At 39.3% G+C, this 18,925-nt stretch overlaps 1 protein-coding gene, 1 long non-coding RNA gene and 1 other non-coding gene across 7 annotated transcripts in view; 2 read left to right on the plus strand and 1 right to left on the minus strand.

Moving 5' to 3' along the window:
* Window positions 1-18,925, minus strand: part of PBLD (phenazine biosynthesis like protein domain containing) — a 41,532-nt gene that overhangs the window by 3,981 nt on the left and 18,626 nt on the right. For all 4 annotated transcript variants that reach the window (XM_039871957.1, XM_039871958.1, XM_039871956.1 and 1 more), the window contains exons 2-8: window positions 15,991-16,138; window positions 8,764-8,863; window positions 8,301-8,399; window positions 5,677-5,786; window positions 5,560-5,589; window positions 703-791; window positions 246-430 (exon numbers count right to left, since the gene is read on the minus strand). In XM_039871957.1, the coding sequence (XP_039727891.1) occupies window positions 246-430; window positions 703-791; window positions 5,560-5,589; window positions 5,677-5,786; window positions 8,301-8,399; window positions 8,764-8,863; window positions 15,991-16,074 (697 nt within the window). In that variant the 5' untranslated portion in view covers window positions 16,075-16,138. The remainder of the gene's footprint in view (window positions 1-245; window positions 431-702; window positions 792-5,559; window positions 5,590-5,676; window positions 5,787-8,300; window positions 8,400-8,763; window positions 8,864-15,990; window positions 16,139-18,925) is intronic.
* LOC120609447 (uncharacterized) lies at window positions 426-17,127 on the plus strand. 2 transcript variants are annotated; one of them, XR_005654777.1, is made up of 5 exons: window positions 426-644; window positions 7,758-7,869; window positions 8,317-8,446; window positions 13,596-16,114; window positions 16,988-17,127. It is a non-coding gene; the product is annotated as an uncharacterized LOC120609447 (long non-coding RNA). The 2 variants fall into 2 exon arrangements; XR_005654778.1 differs by lacking the exon at window positions 426-644 and adding an exon at window positions 2,250-2,264.
* On the plus strand, window positions 11,787-11,905 carry LOC120609999 (5S ribosomal RNA). The gene has a single exon (XR_005654862.1). It is a non-coding gene; the product is annotated as a 5S ribosomal RNA (ribosomal RNA).

Here is an 18,925-nt window from a genome sequence, read left to right on the forward strand (position 1 = left end):
TCTATTTATTCTCCTCCTCCTCCACTGTTTAACCTTCCCCAGGACCCAAGTCAAAAAGTACCTGTTGGGGGGAGGGGAGGGGGATGGTAGACGGGTTATAGGGGGTCAAATATGTGGTAACAGAAAGAAATCTAACTATGAGATGTGAACAGATGCCTCACTCTTAAAATGTACAGCCAAAACTTATTGGATTTCGTTAACCAATGTCACCATGAAAATAATTAATTAAAAAAATTTTTAAGTACCTGTTACAGGATCTTCTGCCACACCATACCATGGTGAAAAATATCTGGAGTAAAAGTCAAATGCTTGGGCCTGCCCGCCAGCCTCTCCTTCTCCTTTAAGGGTGAGAATGAGTCCTTTCACTTTCCCTGTGTTCTCCACTTGCAGCAGATTCTGTGTGTTGACTTTCAGGTTCTCCAGAAATGACCTTGTTCATAAATGGGATGGATTAGGACAAACCCATTCCCCAGATACCCACTACACAGACGCTGTAAAGCAGGCCAGGGTGCGGCTTTGCCCAAACAGATCAGCAGGAGGAGAGGGAGGAGCATATGGAATATCTTCCTGCTGGAGAACAAAACTCTCTGGCTGCAAAAATCATGGTTTGACTAGATACAGCACAGCCAGACCAAGCCATAATTGTAAGTGTGGGTGCCTGGCCCTCCCCAAAGTGCTGACAAAGCCAAAAATCTTGTTTACCTGTCATAAGTATCACTGAGACGGACAAGGAGATTTCGGGTATCTGGAGAATAGCAGATGTCCTGGACCAGTGTGTCACCTATGGCAGTCTGTGGAAAGAACAAAAACTCAGGAATGTGCCCTGAGTCAAGTCCTTGATTCCCTGTACAGAAAACGACCTCTCGTGAGCATCTGCAGCATGCTAGGCGCACCCCCATCATTTCTAATCCCCAAGTTTTCATTTGGTTTCAGGGCTCAAGTGTTGCCCAAGGAAGGCCAGTTTCCTGGTGACCAAAAAGTCTTTAAGAGAGTTGAGCTTACCTTCTAAGAGCTGAAGACAGGCCTTGTTCACAAGTGTTAACGCGTGCCTCCACACATAACTCCTTCAAATGGGTATTGTCCCCACAGATCAGAAGACTTAGAGGGGCCCAGGGGCACACACACATCCCTTTGACCCAGGTCCAAGGGGCCCTGGAGTCAACACTCTGAATCTATCTATTGTCTTTAGAGATGGGGGGCCTTGTACCACCTCTTAGAGTTGTTGTAGAAATTAAATGAAATAATATATGTGGAGTTTCTGCAGCAGTGTCTAGAATATTCTACATGGTAAGCACTTGGGTCTGGCAGTTTGATTTGAAGGGGGACTAGAGGATTCATCTTAATGCTGCTCTACTTGACAAGCACACTGCTTCGCTTACATCGTATGCTACAGATCAGTAACATAGCAACATTTTCTAAAGCATGGGTCCACAACACCCAGGCGACAGACCATTACGGGTCCATGGCCTGTCAGGAACCAGGCCACACAGCAGGAGGTGAGTGGCAGGGAAGAGAGCAAAAACTTCAGCTGTATTTGCAGCCACTCCCCAGTGCTAGCAGTACCACCTCAGCTCCACCTCCGATCATCAGGCATTAGATTCTCATAGGGGCACCAGTACCTGGTGCCAAAAAGGTTGGGGACCGCTGCTCTAAAGATATCTTGGGAACACCCAGGAAAAATGGCGTATATGATAGAGGCTCTGTTCATCCCTCTGGCGACCAAATCAAAATTGTGATGGAAACAAGGAGCAGCAGCAAGGAAAAATCGCCTGGGATCTAGATGAACAAGCCATAAAACTAGAGAGAAGTCCAAGAAGTCACCCTGGAATGACCGAAGGTAGGATGGGGCAAGGATGTGAGGACGTGAGGCTGCTTGGTCTCGAGGCTGCTTGGTCTTCAGCAGCTGAGTGGGATGGAGGCTGCAGCAGCCGCAGATACTCCTTAAAGGCCACACCAGAAAGCCGCGTCTGTGAGCGGATTTTTGTGATAACGGACCTGCTCTCTCTGAAAGCAGTGCTGATTCGGTTGCGCGCAGGAGGTACCAGGGACTTTCAGGGAGACACTGTCGGAGTGAGGACCGAGGGGAGACTGGCTCTGTACAGAAGTGCCAGCGGTACCCACTGTTCCCTGTTGAGCCCTCCCTGCTCCCAGTGCACGGACACAGCGCGTGATCAAACTGGATAACCGAGGTTGCCCCGCCCAGAAGATTCCCTGAAACCCCACCTCCCCCAACTTGCGGCCACATCCAGGTATATCCTCAGCAAGTCAGGTGCTCCTTGCTGAGCAGTGCCTAGACTCACATTGGAGGCAAATGGCCTTGGTTTCTGGTGTGGCCTTTTAAGGCACCTATAAGCACAGCATCTGTGGATTGCTTGCTGAATCTTAACGGGTGGCCCCAGAAGGGCAGAGGCTTGGGCTAAATTTGACCTGCAGCTGAACCCCTCTCAGGACTGTGCCACTGGACACCTACTACACAAATCCACACTAATAAGACTGGGAGACTTAGGAGCTTTGCTTAATACATAGAAACAGACACCGAAAGGCAGCCAAAATGGGAAGACAAAGAAGCAGAAACCATATGAGAGAACAGAACAGAGATCCAAATATAATGGAGTCAAGTAATCTAACAGATGTAGAGTTCAAAACACTGGTTATAAAGATGCTCGATGACCTTTTGTGAAGCATAGATAAATTCAGTGAGAACTTCAACAAAGAGATAAAAACCATAAAAATGGAAATGGAAATTATAAAAGGGAACCAGTCAGAAATGAGGAACACATTATCTGAGATGAGAAGTATATTAAATGGAATAAACAAAGGAATAAATAAAGTGAATAAAGAAAAGGATAAAATGCCTTATCTAGAAGACAGGAAAGCCAAGGACACTCAATCAGAATGGCAAGAAAAAAGATGAGAAGACTATAAAAATAATTTAAGGAGGATATGGGACACTATCAAGGATCCAAATATCTGTCTGATTGGCATAACTGAAGAAAATCAAGATGTTGAACAGCTGTCTGAAGAAATAATGATGGAAAACTTCCCTAACTTGGTGAAGGAAATGGACATAAAACCCCAGGAAGGTCAGAGAATTCCAAAACTCAGGGATCCAAAGAGGCCCACACCAAGACACATTATAATTAAAATGCCGAAAGTTAAATACAAAGAGAGTCTTAAAAGCAGCAAGAGAAAAACAAATAATTACTTATAAGGGAACACCCATAAGACTGGCAGCTAATTTCTCCAAAGAAACTATGCAGGACAGAAGGGCTTGGCACAAAATCTTTGACAGGATGAAGACCCAGGATCTACAACCAAAAATAATTTATCCTGCAAAGCTATCATTTAGAGTTGAAGGACAGATAAAAAGGTTCCCAGACAAAAATAAGATAAAGAAATTTATCACCACCAAGCCAGTATTACATGAAATGTTGGAGGGACTTTTTTAGGAAGAAAAAACATGTATCAAAAACAGGAATAGAGAATGGTAACAACTACATTCCTATCAATAAGTACCTCAAATGGAAAAGAATTAAGTGCTCCAACCAAGGGACGGAGAGGCTGAAAGGATAAGAAAACAAGACCCCTACATATGAAAAGGAAGGGGTTGGAAAAAGATATTGCTTTGATGAATCTAGAAGGTCTTTAAGTCAGACAGAAAACGGTAAACACTATATGATTTAACTTATATGCAGAATCTAAGAAATAAAAAGAACAAACTAATCAAAAACAGACTCACAAATATAGTGGACAATTTGGTGTTAGACAGAGGGAAAGAGGGTTTAGGGGTCTGGGAAAATGGGGTGAAGGGCTAAAGAAATACAAATTAGTAGCTGATGGATGGTCACAAGGATGGGGAGCACGGCATAGGGAATGCAGTTAGCATTAATACATTGGCTAGGTGAAGAGTCAGGGGAGGGAGGGTGCAATTGGGGGGATCATTTTATGAACTATATAGATGTCTAACCAATGTATACTTGAAACTAAATTTTAAAAATTGCAAAAAAATAATAATACAAATCTTTTTTTAAATAAAAATAAAGATATCTTGATTCACCCTTTACCTAAGACTGCACATAATCTTGCTCGTTTTCAATAACATTGTTTGTTTATCTGTTGAGTTGGGGTGCTGAGGAGGATTATGAGGGGACAAAAGTCCCTCCAGGTCATCCTTTGGAACAACCACTGGCAGAGCAGATGGCAATGGTGATGACATAGTAGTTAGTTGTCTGACAGTCATTAGGTGGCTTCAGGTTTTCCAACTCTCTTTAGGGAGTGAGATGCTCCTGATCCCAAAGCTGACTTCTTGCACTTTGGGTGGTGCCTGGGCTATCTGCCTCTGTAACCACAGCTGACCAATGTCCTTCTTTATAGGAATGGTAATTCCTGCAGCCAGATCCCATCTGCTCTCCAGGGCTTTTCGGTCTCTCTGAACATTTATCCAGCCCTTCTCTGCATGGATTCTTATGTGATTTGAAAGTTTAACTCTCAGCTGGGGATCTTATTGCCAGTTTCTAGGAATACAAAATGATAACACTCATGACAAATAACCCCATGTCATTCCCATTTTAACAAATGCTGACCCTGAGGCTTAGAGAGATCAAATGAAATTCTTTCTACCATGAACAAGGTCTACCATTATGAATATTTTCCATTTTTTCTACCGACATGCCTAAGGCAGTTCATTTGTGGATTTGGCTTATCTCCCAAAACCCAAGCCATAGGTGAGGCTGAGTGTAAAATCAGAACAGAATCCATGGTGTTTGCTTATACTCTTTGAAAACTTAGATAAAGCAAAACACTAGATTATAAATGCTGTAGTTGAAAATTCACTGAGAAATACCCTACTGGTACCCACAATAAGCTGTTTTATGGAATCGTTTTTTCTCATGGCAGCCCTTGCCCTAGTCCCGATCTTGGCCCTTCATTCTCTACAAACTAAGCACCTGGTGATCCAGGGCTGCTCTGGCCCACTGGAACCTCTATCAGACAATTATAGTGTCTATTTTACCAGGTAGCAGAATTAAATGAAATAATGCATGTGAAATGCTTATTAGCACATGGTACTGCACAGGGAAGATTCTCAAAAATGTTTTCAATGATGATGATGATGATGATATCATTGTCACCCCACCGCCCCACTCCTACATAGACCCCTTGAGAAGGCCAGGCTATGTACGTTGTCTTCTCTGTTGAGGTTCCCACGTTTTCCTATGCTACTCCATAAAGCACAGACCCTCCACCTCAGTCTCCTCCTCCATCACAGAAATTAGGGACACTGACAGTTGCTGGGCAGTTCTCATTTTTCAGTCTCAGCCCGCCACACAGCAGTCTCTTCTCTCTCCACCTACCATGGAGGCGAATGCTGACAATGAAGAGTCAGGGAAAACTGGTTAACATTCTCACCGAATAGATTCAATATTAAAATTCACCCAAGCTTAGACAGAAACACTGATACTAGTAGAAGGCCTATTTTTAGGTTCAAATGGTACCGAATCTTTGTGTTCAAACAATAAGTGACCAAATCACACAAACTCAGGTTTGATTCCTTTTACCAACCTTTATCAAGTCCTTCACTTCATGGAAGTCCTAGGTGGGGGAAAAAGACAAAACCATTAGAAAACAGGCAAGCTGCTAGTTGTACACAGTTTATGGTAGCAGTGAGAAAGAGCTGACCTGGGGGTGAGCAGGATAAAGAGGCAAGTCCAGGACAATACCATCCTCTTCTTTTCTGGCCTTCAGTTCCCCACTCAGTGTGACAAAGGTGAGAGTATTATTCACGTTCTCTGGACCAAAAAAAAAAAAAGAGTCTCATTTTATCAATCAGAAAACTGTTTGAAAAGGAATAAAGAAATAGGAAAATAAACTTTGTTAAGTGTTCGTACATATTTTAGTCACTGTTGTGTTGTCTTAGAGTCTCTGGCAGTGCTGTCCTTTGCTGCGAGGGGGCCCAAGTTTGGTTTGCTGGGGCCTAGAGTGGGGAAAATCCTCACAGGATTCTAACTTGAGAACCAAGCACGTGACTGATTGGATCTGACATCACACTGCAAAGTTTCAAATCCCAGCTTCCTACTGCTTCCTAGCTATACCTTTGAGAAAATTATTTAACCTCCTTAAACCTCTATTTCCTCATCAACAAAATGGGGTAATAATTAAATCTATACCAATTTCATTTCACCGATAAAATAGAGTAATAATTAAACCTGCCTCAGGGATGCACTGTTTTCTAATGCAAATTTTTAAATTGACCTATAATAACTATAGAGTTATAAGCTCTACTAGTCTAAGATATGCCAAGGGGATGGCATACAAGTTATGAACAACAGTTCGATATGAATAAATCAGATTTATTCTAAATAAACCAAGCTATACATAAAATTTTGATTTAAAAATTGGGCCATAAATGCTGATGTAATATCCCTCCTTCCACTTACCTGACTTCAAAGTACATAACATTTTTGGTGAAAACAATGACTTGTGATATAATTTTCCTACACACCAGTATTTCTGTAAAACTTAAGCACATCTCAAAGGTGAAGAAATTCAACATTCCTTATTAACTTTCACTGAATGTAAATTTACTTTCTGAAACCCAAAGTTTAACTTTCTCATTATAATTGGTGTAAGACATTATTTTCATACCTTATCTCATCTAACCTTAAAACCACCCTGTGGGCGACCTGCGGGCTAACATTCCAAACCTCAGTCTCACACCAACCAATGTGGGGTTTTCAAAAGGCATTCAGTTCAACTTCAGTAAAACCTATTCTTCAAGATTGAGTTCCTAAACAATATTTCAGAATATTTACTTGCCTTCATTCTTGTCCCTTATCCACTAAAACCAAAATTATTCTTTTTAAGTGCATAATGGACTACATTATGGAGGGGCCTTGGCCTAACTCTCAGTGCCATCTGTCAATCTCATCAGCTCCTCCCTCAGAAAGCTCTAGCCCTCTGGTTGTTCAGTCTGCCCCTCAGGACCTTTGCATTTACTGCTGCCCCTACACAGAATGCTCTTCCTCCCACTCTAGCTCTTTGCACAGATGACTTCATAGTCTCCAGCCTAAAGGTCCCCTTCTCTAGTGGGTGCTGTTGTCCAGAACGCGCCCCTCCTCTCTCAGGGTCAGCAATACGTGAGGTAAGGAAATACCCAGGCACAGAATTTAAGGCAGCAACTGCTCTCAGGTGCAACCTGAGACCTTGATTGTCTCACCCAGCCCTGCCCCAGCTGCCAAGAGTGTTGGTGACTGACAGGTCTCAGCTGAATCCTGCTCTGGATCTTTTCTTGGCTGAACAGAGCTACTTTACCTAAACTCCAGCTGCTTTTCTGGGCATTGAAGACTGGTCAGTGGAGGGTATAGAGGCCTGAACCTTTACTTCTATTTGTAACTACACTGCTTAAAGGACCTTTGCAGCTTCAGACCTCCCTGTGGATTCGGCCTAGGCCTTTTTTCATTGCTACCACTTTGCAGTTCAACTTCTCCCTCTGTTCAGTCCTTTCTTTACTCTCTTACCAATATTGATCCCAAGAATACTGCCTCCAATACTCTTGGCATGTAAATGTCTCTCAGAGTCTACATCCTGGGGGAACCTGCCCTGTAACACCTGCTCTTACCATCCCCATCTAAAGTAACTCCCCGAAGAATCTCCTTGTCTACTTCCCACTCTTACCCTATAGGATGTCACATCAACCTGTTTATTTCCTTAACTGTTTGTTGCTTACACTTGTTCATGGCTGTGTCCATCTCCACTTTTAGGACACTTCCAAGCATCTTTCCTCTGCTCCAGTCCCACGAAGCCCTGATCTTTATCTAATGCAGATAAGATGGAAACTGGTAGGATTAAGGTGCTGCATCCTCTCCTTACAAGGTAAATATATATAGTTGGGGAGGACGAATCTTTAAAAATCAGAGTAAAGAAGCTCTTGTGAAATGAATTTCAGTGTGGATGGAGATATATTGGGAGCAAAGTGTACCTTTTGGTGCCCTGATATCACATCATGTGCAATTCCTATTCTGCCTGGTGAGCTCCCCTCCACAGAAATGAGAGATCTCCTATTTAAAATAAAATGGCATTCTAGGGAACAATGACCATGGCTTTCCAACATTCCTGGCACAACCTCAGAAAGGCCAAAGTGTTATTGAAGGTTGCTGTTTTTGTTTCTGCATAAAGAACTGCATGAAATAAACATTGCAATGTCTTACACCAGTCACTTGGTTCATCAGAGTGTGTGAGAATTTTTTTTATAATATGTGCTATTTGCTAAGTGATAGATTCATTTAAAAAAAAAATCACATTACTTATTTTGTGAAACAGCACAGCTGCAGAAGCCAGGGTAGCGTGGCCGCAGAGAGGGACCTCACTTGCTGGCGTAAACCACCTTAATCCAAAGCAGGAACCTTCAGAGGACAACAAGACAAAGAGAGACAAAATCATTGCTGTATAAGTGAGTCGTAAACTTTTCATTTTCTTATTCTTATCTAAATATTTCACTAGCATGAATTAATGGCTGAAACATGTTGTACAGGGAAGAGTGAGGTCTAGGCAAGAATCCTAAGGCTCCCCAGTACTGGATGTGAAGCTGATACCTTCAAATTAACCAACACCTGCTCCCCAGATGAACTGAAAACCAAATCAGAATCTCCCCCACTCTCTCCTATCTGCATACAAATAGTAAGTGGGCATTTCCCTTAAATATCATTCCCCCACTGGAAAAGCATTTCTGGTACCATCTAAGGATGGTTTTTAAAAACGCATATTTACTTTGTGTAAAGTTGTCAGTTGGGCGCAGTTTTCGGATAAAAGCAGTTTCTGAGAGGGTCATTTCCCTTGCAATTTTTTGATGCATGTCTTCGTCCAGTTTCTAAATTAGAAGCAAAAGGTTATTGAGACTCTAGATATACAAATCAGACTTTCTAGGATAGTAACTGCCATTAGTTAATAATACAGTTTATCAATATTAAAACTTACATGCTTAAAATAATTTCCAAGGAATTCCAAGCACTTTTATAAAGATTGTTTTTCAAAAATCTGTGCTTGCAGCACCCTATGAAGAGCTGTAAATGTACAAAGCTAAAACAGACTCTAAAAAACCTACTGCCCTGGCCTATCCTTTGTCAGATTATTACCTAGTCTATCTGAGAGCATGTACATTCTTCTAAAAACAATCTCTACAAACGGAAACTCCACAATCTCCTTTTCTTGGTGGATAGAGAGATATTTGGCACCCACTCGAGGCAGGCTAGACCACTCTGCCCCCATCTATGCATGGTTCACTCCCTTTCATGAATCAGGTTTCATGCCAGAGGTCACCTCTTCCAGGAAGCCTTCCGGATCACTCTGTCTAAAGGCACTGTCTTCTCTTCCATGCTTAGACCACCTGTAATTACCAAGGATGTCCTTTACTATCTGTCCCCTCCACCTCTATGAGCTTTATGAGGGCACAGGCTGTGTTATTTTGCTTTGTCCTGGCTTAGAATAGTGTTTTGTTTCCATCCCAGGACAGTAAGTCTTCAACAAACATTTGCTGAAAGAATAACTACATTATTCACTTAATCCTCATTTTTAAAGCCATATATATATATATATCTCCACTTACTGATGAAGAAGTTAAATACAGAGCTTGTATAATATCCTAAGATCATGATATGCCTAATAAATGGTAGAATGATTAAGAATGTGGGCTTTGTAAATGGTAACCAGTGAAAATAGAGAAAGGGTATATTCATGTTCATTGTACTACTATTGAAACTTTTCTGTAGGTTTTTCATTTTTCAAAATAAAATGTTAAAAATATTAAATAATTTGGGTTTTGTTAACAGACAGAATTGGATCAGCCCCTAGTAACAGTGCAAGAATGGGCAAGTCATTTGCTCTCATGGAGCCTCAGTTTCCACACCTTTATATTGGGGATAATAGTTCTTAAGTCAAAGAATTGTGAAGACACAGACATACATATATGTACTTGCATACACACATAGTCCTCTTAACTCAAGAAAAAAAAAAGGGCCAGAAATATGTTTTCCTTTTAAGAATAAAAATCAATTTTTTAATCAACAAAATGCTCACTAGCTAGATTTTGAATTCTAAAGAAATCTTGAGACAAATTAATTTTTGCTTTGAACAAACTTACTATTTTTGAGCTCCTGAAACCCAGAAATAATTCATAATTTACTTATTTGTGTTATGCAAATTAAACACACTTTTACAGTTGTTTCGAATTCTTTGAAACACTTTCCATATACTAAGATAAGGCATAAAACAGGTTATAGTGAAGAATCAGTCATGATTTTTAAACTATCAGATGATATAAAAATCCTAGCAGGAGATTTACTAAAGTTTTCTTAAAAGAGCCCTCTGTTCAAAATCTATAGAAGCTCTGTAATGTATAGAAAGAGAAATTAAGAAATTGATACTTGTTTTCTGAAAACCCCAAATTAACAAAATAGTTTTGTTTTTTAACAAAACTTCATTTTCTTTCAAAAGATTAAATCAAATAATGCGTATGCTGATCACAGTGCCCAACACATAGTAAGTACTCGATAAACGTTAGCATTTTATTTTGAATGGCTCAAAGCCTGGGGCTTTAACCTGCCACACTACACTGCCTCCCCATAACAGAGACAAACTATTATTATCCCTTTAACATGCTGCAGACAGGAAAACCAATGTCCATTAAATAAAATAGACTCCTGCAACATTTCTGAGGGAAAGCAGCCATCAATTACTGAGTGCTGTGCTGGACCAATAGCATCAGTACCAATACTAAGAGAATTTGTTAGAAATGCAGACTCTCAGGCCCCACACCAGACCTTCTGAATCAGAATCTTCATTTCAACCAGATGATCTTTATACACATTCAAGTTCAAGAAGCCCTTTGTTTAAAGGGCTTAACGTCTTGGTGGGGAATCAAGACAGACACAGAAAGCAACAGTGAGCAACACTAGAGAGTACATATGTATGTATTTGAGATAGATTTTTATACAGTATATAACTGAGGTACACAGATTTTGACAATAAATTCACTAGCCCTTTAAAGATGAGGCCTTGAGGTTGACCAAGGAAAACGGCAAATTTTGGTGAATTGAACAGGAAAATGTGGGCAGAACTTTGTATTGGGGATGCTTCTTGGGCAAATCACTTGATCTCATATCTGTTCTCCTTCTGTTAAATCTTTGACATTCTAGGATTCTGTGAGCTGAGGTAAGGAGAATTAGGATGGTAAGAATGAAGTGGAATAAGTACCTGTCACACATGTGGGTATCTGTGGGAAATAAGCATTCAACCCCAGGAAGATCGGAGATGAACCCAAAGAGGCCCACACCAAGACATCTCATAATTAAAATGCCAAAGGTTAAATACGAAGAGAGAATCTTAAAAGCCTCAAGAGAAAAGCAATTAGTTACCTACAAGAGAGCTCCCATAAGATTTGCAGCTGATTTCTCAAAAGAAACTGCAAGCCAGAAGGGCTTGGCACAATATATTCAAAGTGATGAATACCCAGGATCTATAACTAAAATTACTCTACCCAGCAAAGCTATCATTTAGAGTTGGACAGATAAAGAGCTTGCTAGAGAAGAAAAACCTTAAAGACTTCATCACCACCAAGCCAGTATTACAGGAAATGTTGGAGGGATTTCTTTAAGAAGAAGAAAAAATATGTATCAAAAATATGAATAAAGAATGGCAATAACTACATATCTACCAACAAGCACTTCAAATAAAAAAAGAATTAAATGCTCCAGTCAAAAGATAGGGTAGCTGAATGGATAAGAAAACAAGACCCAGTCTATGGCCATGCCACCCTGAACACGCCCGATCCCATCTGATCTCAGAAGCTAAGCAGGGTCGGGCCTGGTTAGTACTTGGATGGGAGACCACCTAGGAAGGCCAGCTGCTGTAGGCATAAAAAAATAAATAAATAAATAAATAGATAGATAGATAGATAAATAAATAATAAAAATAAATAAATACAAGAATGAAAATAGACTGCTATTAAAAAAAAAAAAGACCCTTATATTGTCTGCCTATGAGAGACTCACTTCAGATTAAAAGACACACACAGACTAAAAGTAAAGGAATGGAAACAGATATTGCATGATGGATCTAGATGGCATTGTACCGAGTGAAGTAAGTCAGATAAAGACAAATGCCATATGATTTCACATACATGTGGAATCTATAGAACAACAACAACAAAAATACCCTGACAAACTCATAGATACAGAGAACATTTTGAGGGTTGCTAGATTGGAGGGGGGTTGGGAGGAGTTGGAGAAAAAGGGGAAAGAGAGTAAGAAGTACAAATTGGTAGTTACAAAATAGTCATGGAGATGTAAAGTATAGCATAAGGATGTTAGTCAATAAGATTGTAATAACTATGTGTGATGTCAGGGAGTACTAGATTTATTGGGGTGATCATTTAATGAGTTATATAGATATCTAATCACTATGTTGTACATCTGAAACTAATATAATATTGTATGCCAACTATAATTTAAAAAGGAAAATATATTTTAAAAAATTAATTCAACCCAAGTACTTCCCATGGCCTGTAGAATGTTCTCTGTGGAAATTAGCCCACATGCCTGTGCATACAACACCTGAGAGAAACTGGAAGCCATTTAATTCCCTAGTGCAGAATTTGCCATCACAGGGCTCAATGATGATTGAAGGGGTGACAAAGAAAAGCCTGTGCTGTTCTTCCTGGGTTTACCTCCTTTGCTGCAAGAATTTGCAGTGCCTGCCAGTCCTTTGTCTGATATGGCCAAACTCCCCCTATCCTTATCCTTCCTTTCTTTGTCTATTGCTTCCCTCAACCTTTAGGACAAGAGTCTCTTAAAGCATTAAAGCATCCACATTGTAGCCAAACTCACAATCTATCGATAATAGATTTCCTTCTTGTAAATGGGCCTTTTTGCATATCAGCTAGAACACACACTTCATTGACTATCAGTCTTTAATCCTCTCTACCTTCATGTATTGCACCAATTGCAATTTGAATTTCTATAACTGTAATTTCTGTCCCAGGACACTTAAAATGCACCTGCTATTTGTCTGAGGGACCAGACATAATGTAAACAGTGTGATAGTAGTGGCCCTCAATATGTACCACAGGCAGCTGAATTTCTACACTGGAACCAAAGATCAAAATAATGGTGAACCATGAGAAGGCTAATATTAGGTCAAATTTGAGAGCTTTAGACACAAAAGAAAGAGGCTGCTTTCACTCAAAATACTGAACTTTGGTTCCAGTAATTTTTCCATTTTACACTACAAGCTTATTTTCAAATGCAGCATATTATAGTTACAAACCAACAGTTATTAATATCCATTCCTCTTTGGCAATCTCACATGAGTCAAATTTCTAACCACAAAAATAGGGCCATGTTTGGGGTTTTTTTTTTTCAGTTCCAGAGTACTGCTATGGGATCCTAAGCTTCTATCACCATATGGCCCACAAAAAATTAATGATCAGAAAAATCAGAGTAAAGTTTTAAAATACTCCCATCTTGTGGCAGTTTAGAAATATGACAGCCTAGATATGAAAGTTTTGTTATCATCTCAGTCTTTGTTCAGTTGTCCCTCTGCTGCAGATAGATTCCAGCAAAAGAAAAGCAGTTGGATGTAGAAAGTTCTAAATCATCCAGGAAGAAATGAGAGATTCCTCTTGAGGTAATTGGATTTCTTACTGTGAAGCTATGTCCTCACAATGCAGTACTCAAACTATAGGCCATCTTTAGTTGTTCCTAATGGTTCTTATGGATGCTTAGTCTCTCCAGTTCCATCATAGAACCCAAAGCTCATACTCACTTTGCGAACCCCACCCACCCCAGCCCACCATGAGAACATAAAATCAATAGCTGTTAGTTAACTAGAACTCTTAGGAGATTTTGCCATAATCTAATTGATTATATTTTCATTTCCACTCAACAGATATTTATTTAGTGTCTACCATGTGCTAAGCCAAGTGTGTTGGAACAAGTCAGAATGGATTAAGATCTCAAAGAATGTGCAGTCTAATGAGGAAGACTGGCATTGAATGAATTATAAGAGTGGTGCTTGTTACCAACTGTAAAGTAAGGAGTGCCATTAGAGCACATAAAAGGAGAGAACGTGCAGTTTAATAGTGAGTACGGTGGTTAAGAGCATGGGCTTTGCAGTGAGACAGACCTGAGGTGGGATCCTGAAGTCAGCCTCTTAGGAGTATGTGACCCTGGGCAAATTACTTAACCTCCCTCTGCCTCTGATTCCCCATCTGTAAAATGGGGATAATAATAAGACCTACTCATAGAGTGGTTGTGAGGGTGAAATGAAATAACATATGAAAAGTAATTAGCACAGAATTTGGCTGAATTTGTCTGAAATCACTGTTCCCGAAGCTGAGGGTTCTATTCTAAAAGCCAGTGAGGATACTTGGGAAGTAGATATTCCTACATTAACACCTCTTCCTTTGCATTGCTCTTTCTTCAAACACTGGGCAAAGGGAAACCCTTCAATGTCCTAAAGAATCTTCTCTGGTGGACTAATCAAGATGGCGTACAGCAGGGGTCCCAAAGCCCCGGGCCATGGAACCAGGTGGTGGCCTGTTAGGAACCAGGCCACACAGCAGGAGGTGAGCGATGGGTGAGCAAACTAAGCTTCATCTGTATTTGCAGCCACTCCCCAGCACTAGCATCACTGCCTCAGCTCCACCTCAGATCATCGGGCATTAGATTCTCATAGGAGCACTTGTCCCTGGTGCCAAAAAGGTTGGGGACTGCTGGTGTAGAGGGTAGAGGATTTGTACATCTCTTGCGACCACACCAAAATTGTGATGAAACCATGGAGCAAACAGTAAGCAAAGTTGCCTGGGATTTGGACGAACAGAAACCTTACAACTAGGGAGAGAAATAAAAAATCACCTTGGAATGGTAAGGTGGGGCAAAGACGCGAAGCTGCCCAGTCCCACACGGGCTGAGTGAGACAGAAGCTACAGCAGCTGCAGCTGGCAGGTGCAGATATTCCTCTTAAAGGGACCACGACCGCAGCCAGACTTTTGCAGTGACGGACTTGCTTGCTCTGAGCTCCAGCACAAGGGCTCTGCTTGTGGGGCACCAGGGACATACTGAGTTATCAGGCTTCGGGGAAAAGGCCAGAGGGGAGACTTTCTCCCGAGTAGAAGTACTGGTGATATCCATTGTTCCTTTGTTGCGCCCTCCTACCTCACGGGAGATGCAGCCTGAGCATAGAAAGTTTTAAAGCTCTTAGATGATTTTAATGTGCAGGCCAGGTTGATATTCACTGCACTCAAAGGCCCCAAAGCACACTTTGCCGACCTTAAGACTTACCGTGTTCCTGAAGTAATTCTCAGATAATCTACTCTTGCACTAATTGTTCTGAGTGGAAGGATACCTTGTTTCCTAAAACCTAGGGACCAATACAAAGCACTTAAGGTCAAGGAATGTTTAACTGTTCTGTTAAAACTTATCCTAATCAGACACCTATTATTAAAATGAGACTTTCAGTAAACCATGTTCTCCCTATATTATAACTTAATTCTTCCTGTTTTTCTACTTAATTATTTAATTCCTTCTAAAATGTCTCATTTTCTTGGTCCTGAAAAGAAATTCTAATTGTCTGACCTATAGGTAAGGTTAAAGATATCCAGCAGAATCTTTTATGCTAAATGTAATATTAGCCATGTCCAGTCACATAAAACTCATCTAATTTATTCTCCTCCACATATGGTGCTAACTAAATGAAAACCTGATGGCTAACAGGGAGCTCTGGTCCTTCTATACATGAATCTTCATTTCTCTAGATTTCTCGCATTCTCACTATATAGGTTTGTCAAAATCAACTTAACAAACCCAAGCATTGCTGATATCATTCGACAAATAACACAAATCAAAGAGGTAAACAAATAAGTAGGTCTGATTTTTTTAAAAGAAATATTTGGTACTACAGGAATCTAGAATTCCAGGCACTGCCTTCCAAACCAATACTTACATTTTCTAGGAGACAAACAGCAGCAGGATTCCCATGAAATGGCTTTGCTGTGAATGCATCTACTATGAAAATAGGGAGCTTCATTTTCCTTTTGAGCTGTTTTTGTAAGCTCTCAGAATTGCTGGTAAGCTACTTTTACTTCCTGTTGCTGCAAAAAATAAAAAAGTTAATGTTTTACTTGGTGTACAGATAGCAGTTCCAGATACAAAGTCAAGCAATTGTTCTAACACATCTACATTTAAAGATATATGATCCTGTAACTTTTTAAGCCTCTAAATTGAATTTGTTTTAAAATACTGGATGAATAGAATATTTTTTCAAATTTTATATTGATGTTTCATACTATATATATATATATATATATACACACTTAACAACAAAATCATATTGTTTCTTAGAGTAGCCAAAACTAGCTTAGGCTGTGTTTTTAATGAAGTGCATAAAACATCCAAGGGGCACATATGTAGCTTATTGTCTCCCAATGAATATTACTACTCTTTTAAAAGAATGTATTTTTTCTAATTATAAAAAATTGGCTTGTTATAAAAACTTGGAAAATTAAAAAGTAGCCCATAACCATGCAAATCAGCAATAATATTTTTTATTTTTGGATTTAACATAGTCAAGGGAGCCTCATGCTTTTTGTTATTTTATTAAATCGGCAGATGGAGACTTTTTAAGCTCATGATATAGATTGGTTAAAATAAAGCTTTTCATTATAAGAATATTTTCTCTTTCCTAAAAATCTATAAAATACAGAGAAGCAGAGGGTAAAAAAAGAATCTCCTGTACTTCCACTCCCTAGAGATAAATTCTGTTAACATTCTGGGTGTTTTTTTCCTTTGCTTTGCTAGAAAGCATTGATTTTGTCATAGTAATGGAGAAATTCCTCCCTTCTAAAGTTATAGTACTTTTTGAAAATTCAGCAAATTAGGGGGTGCTTTGACTACATCTAAAAGAAAATAGCCTATCCTAACATGCATTTCTTGTTCTCAAGGAGTTGAAGATAAACAACCTAGGAAGCCCTGCTGGACGCCCCAGCCCTCTTGGCAGCTTCCAGACCTACAAGTTGGTTTTTTTTTTTCTTTTTTTCTTTTTTCTTTTTTTTTCCTTTTTTCCTTTCCTTTCCTTTTCTTTTTCTTTTTTTATTGAGATATAATTGACATATAGCATTATATTGGTATCAGGTATACAACATAATTTGATATTTGTATAGATTACAGAATGACCACCACAATGAGTTTAGTGAATATCCATCACCATATATAGTTATAAAAAATTTTTTTCTTGTGATGAGAACTTTTAAGACCTACTCTCTTAGCAACTTTCAAATATGCCATACAGTATTCTTAACTATACTCACCATGCTGTACATTATACCATGCTAATCCCCATGTCTTATTTTCTTTATAACTGGAAGTTTGTACCTTTTGATCCCCTTCGATAACTTTTAAAAGTTTGTACCTTTGGACCCCCAAGCAATAACATTATTAATATTTCAGATGTATAGTTTTTCATTGGAATTTCTACCTTCTTAACAGTGTAGCCTGAGTATTTTCCAAGGGCACTAAATGCTTCAGAAACATCATTCTAATAGATTTACAATAGTCTTAATGGATATGTTTGAAGTTATTTAACCGTTCTCCTTTGCTGACTAAGTTATTTCTGATTTCCCATTTGTATAGGAAATGTCAGACCTATCGAATGTAAATCTTGGTCTGCATTTCTGGTTCTTTAATTATAGCAGATCCCTAAACGTGAACTCCTTGGGTTAAAGTGTATAGACATCTTAATTTACACGCAGTTACATTTATCTTCAGAAAGAGCATAGACAGCATATCGGTGTGTCCCACTATTGCTAATATGATAGATAAAAAGTATCTTCACTTTTCATTTGTGCTTTTTTTGAGATTACTCCAACTAGATTTATGAAGAGCATAAAGTCAGAACCTCCTCTTGTTTCTCTTTACTGCTGTAATCTCAGTTCCTAGAATAGTGCCAGGCACATAATAAATATTTATTGAATTAATTAAGTAAATAGTCTGCCATGCGTATGTCTAAACTGGACTTTCACACACTGATTGACAAATACTTATGATTTCTCAACATTATATCATCTGCCAGCTAACATTGCTGTTTCAGTAGCATAGCCATTATTGACAGTACATTGCAGTTTGTTTATGTAATTATTTGGAAATTTTAGTATAGGTTGTCTTTAATATTTTAGAAAATGTGAATAGACAACAGGAACAAATTAAAGTTCTAATAATGAAGCACAGTTTTGAATTGACACTATTATAGATATCATAGGTATGCCAAAAGGAGCAAGTTTTTAGCCTCATTGAACTTCAACCTCATTGGTCTCACACATCAGCTACATGATCAATTGGATGAGAAAATATGTACTGAAAAGACTGTCTAACTTTTCTATAGTAATCATAAATTACACGTGCAAGTTTTTAAAAGAATACGTTTATTTAAGTAGTCTTCTGAAGTTTTCTTAATCTAATTCAGTACAGAAGAATCTAATTTTACAACTAAGTACTTCTAGAAATACTGCATAGCTTCTCAAATGAAAACATTTCTTTAAACAGAAAAAAATTCTCAAAGACTGTAATAGTCAATGTCATTTGCCTGCAGATAATAGCCACCTCCCTCTCCCAACCCACCCTACCCCCACCACCACCCCCCATATACACACTTCAGTTCTCTTTTCCTAAAAGAACTTTGATTTTGTCTGGGGAAGCAATATGCCCAGCCCCACCAATAAATCGCAAATTGTCTAAGCCAAGCAGAACAATCTCATTCTCCTTTGCCAGATGCTCACTCTTCCAGATTCACTTACAGCTAGAGATGGCCATATGACCTAATTAGGGTAAGATTGCTGGAGGAATTCTGGGGAAAATCTTTTGCTTTCTGATAAAAGGGGAAGACC

The sequence above is a fragment of the Pteropus medius genome, unplaced genomic scaffold (genome assembly GCF_902729225.1).
Source record: "Pteropus medius unplaced genomic scaffold, Ma_sr-lr_union100, whole genome shotgun sequence".
In the NCBI taxonomy this organism is placed as follows: domain Eukaryota; kingdom Metazoa; phylum Chordata; class Mammalia; order Chiroptera; family Pteropodidae; genus Pteropus; species Pteropus medius.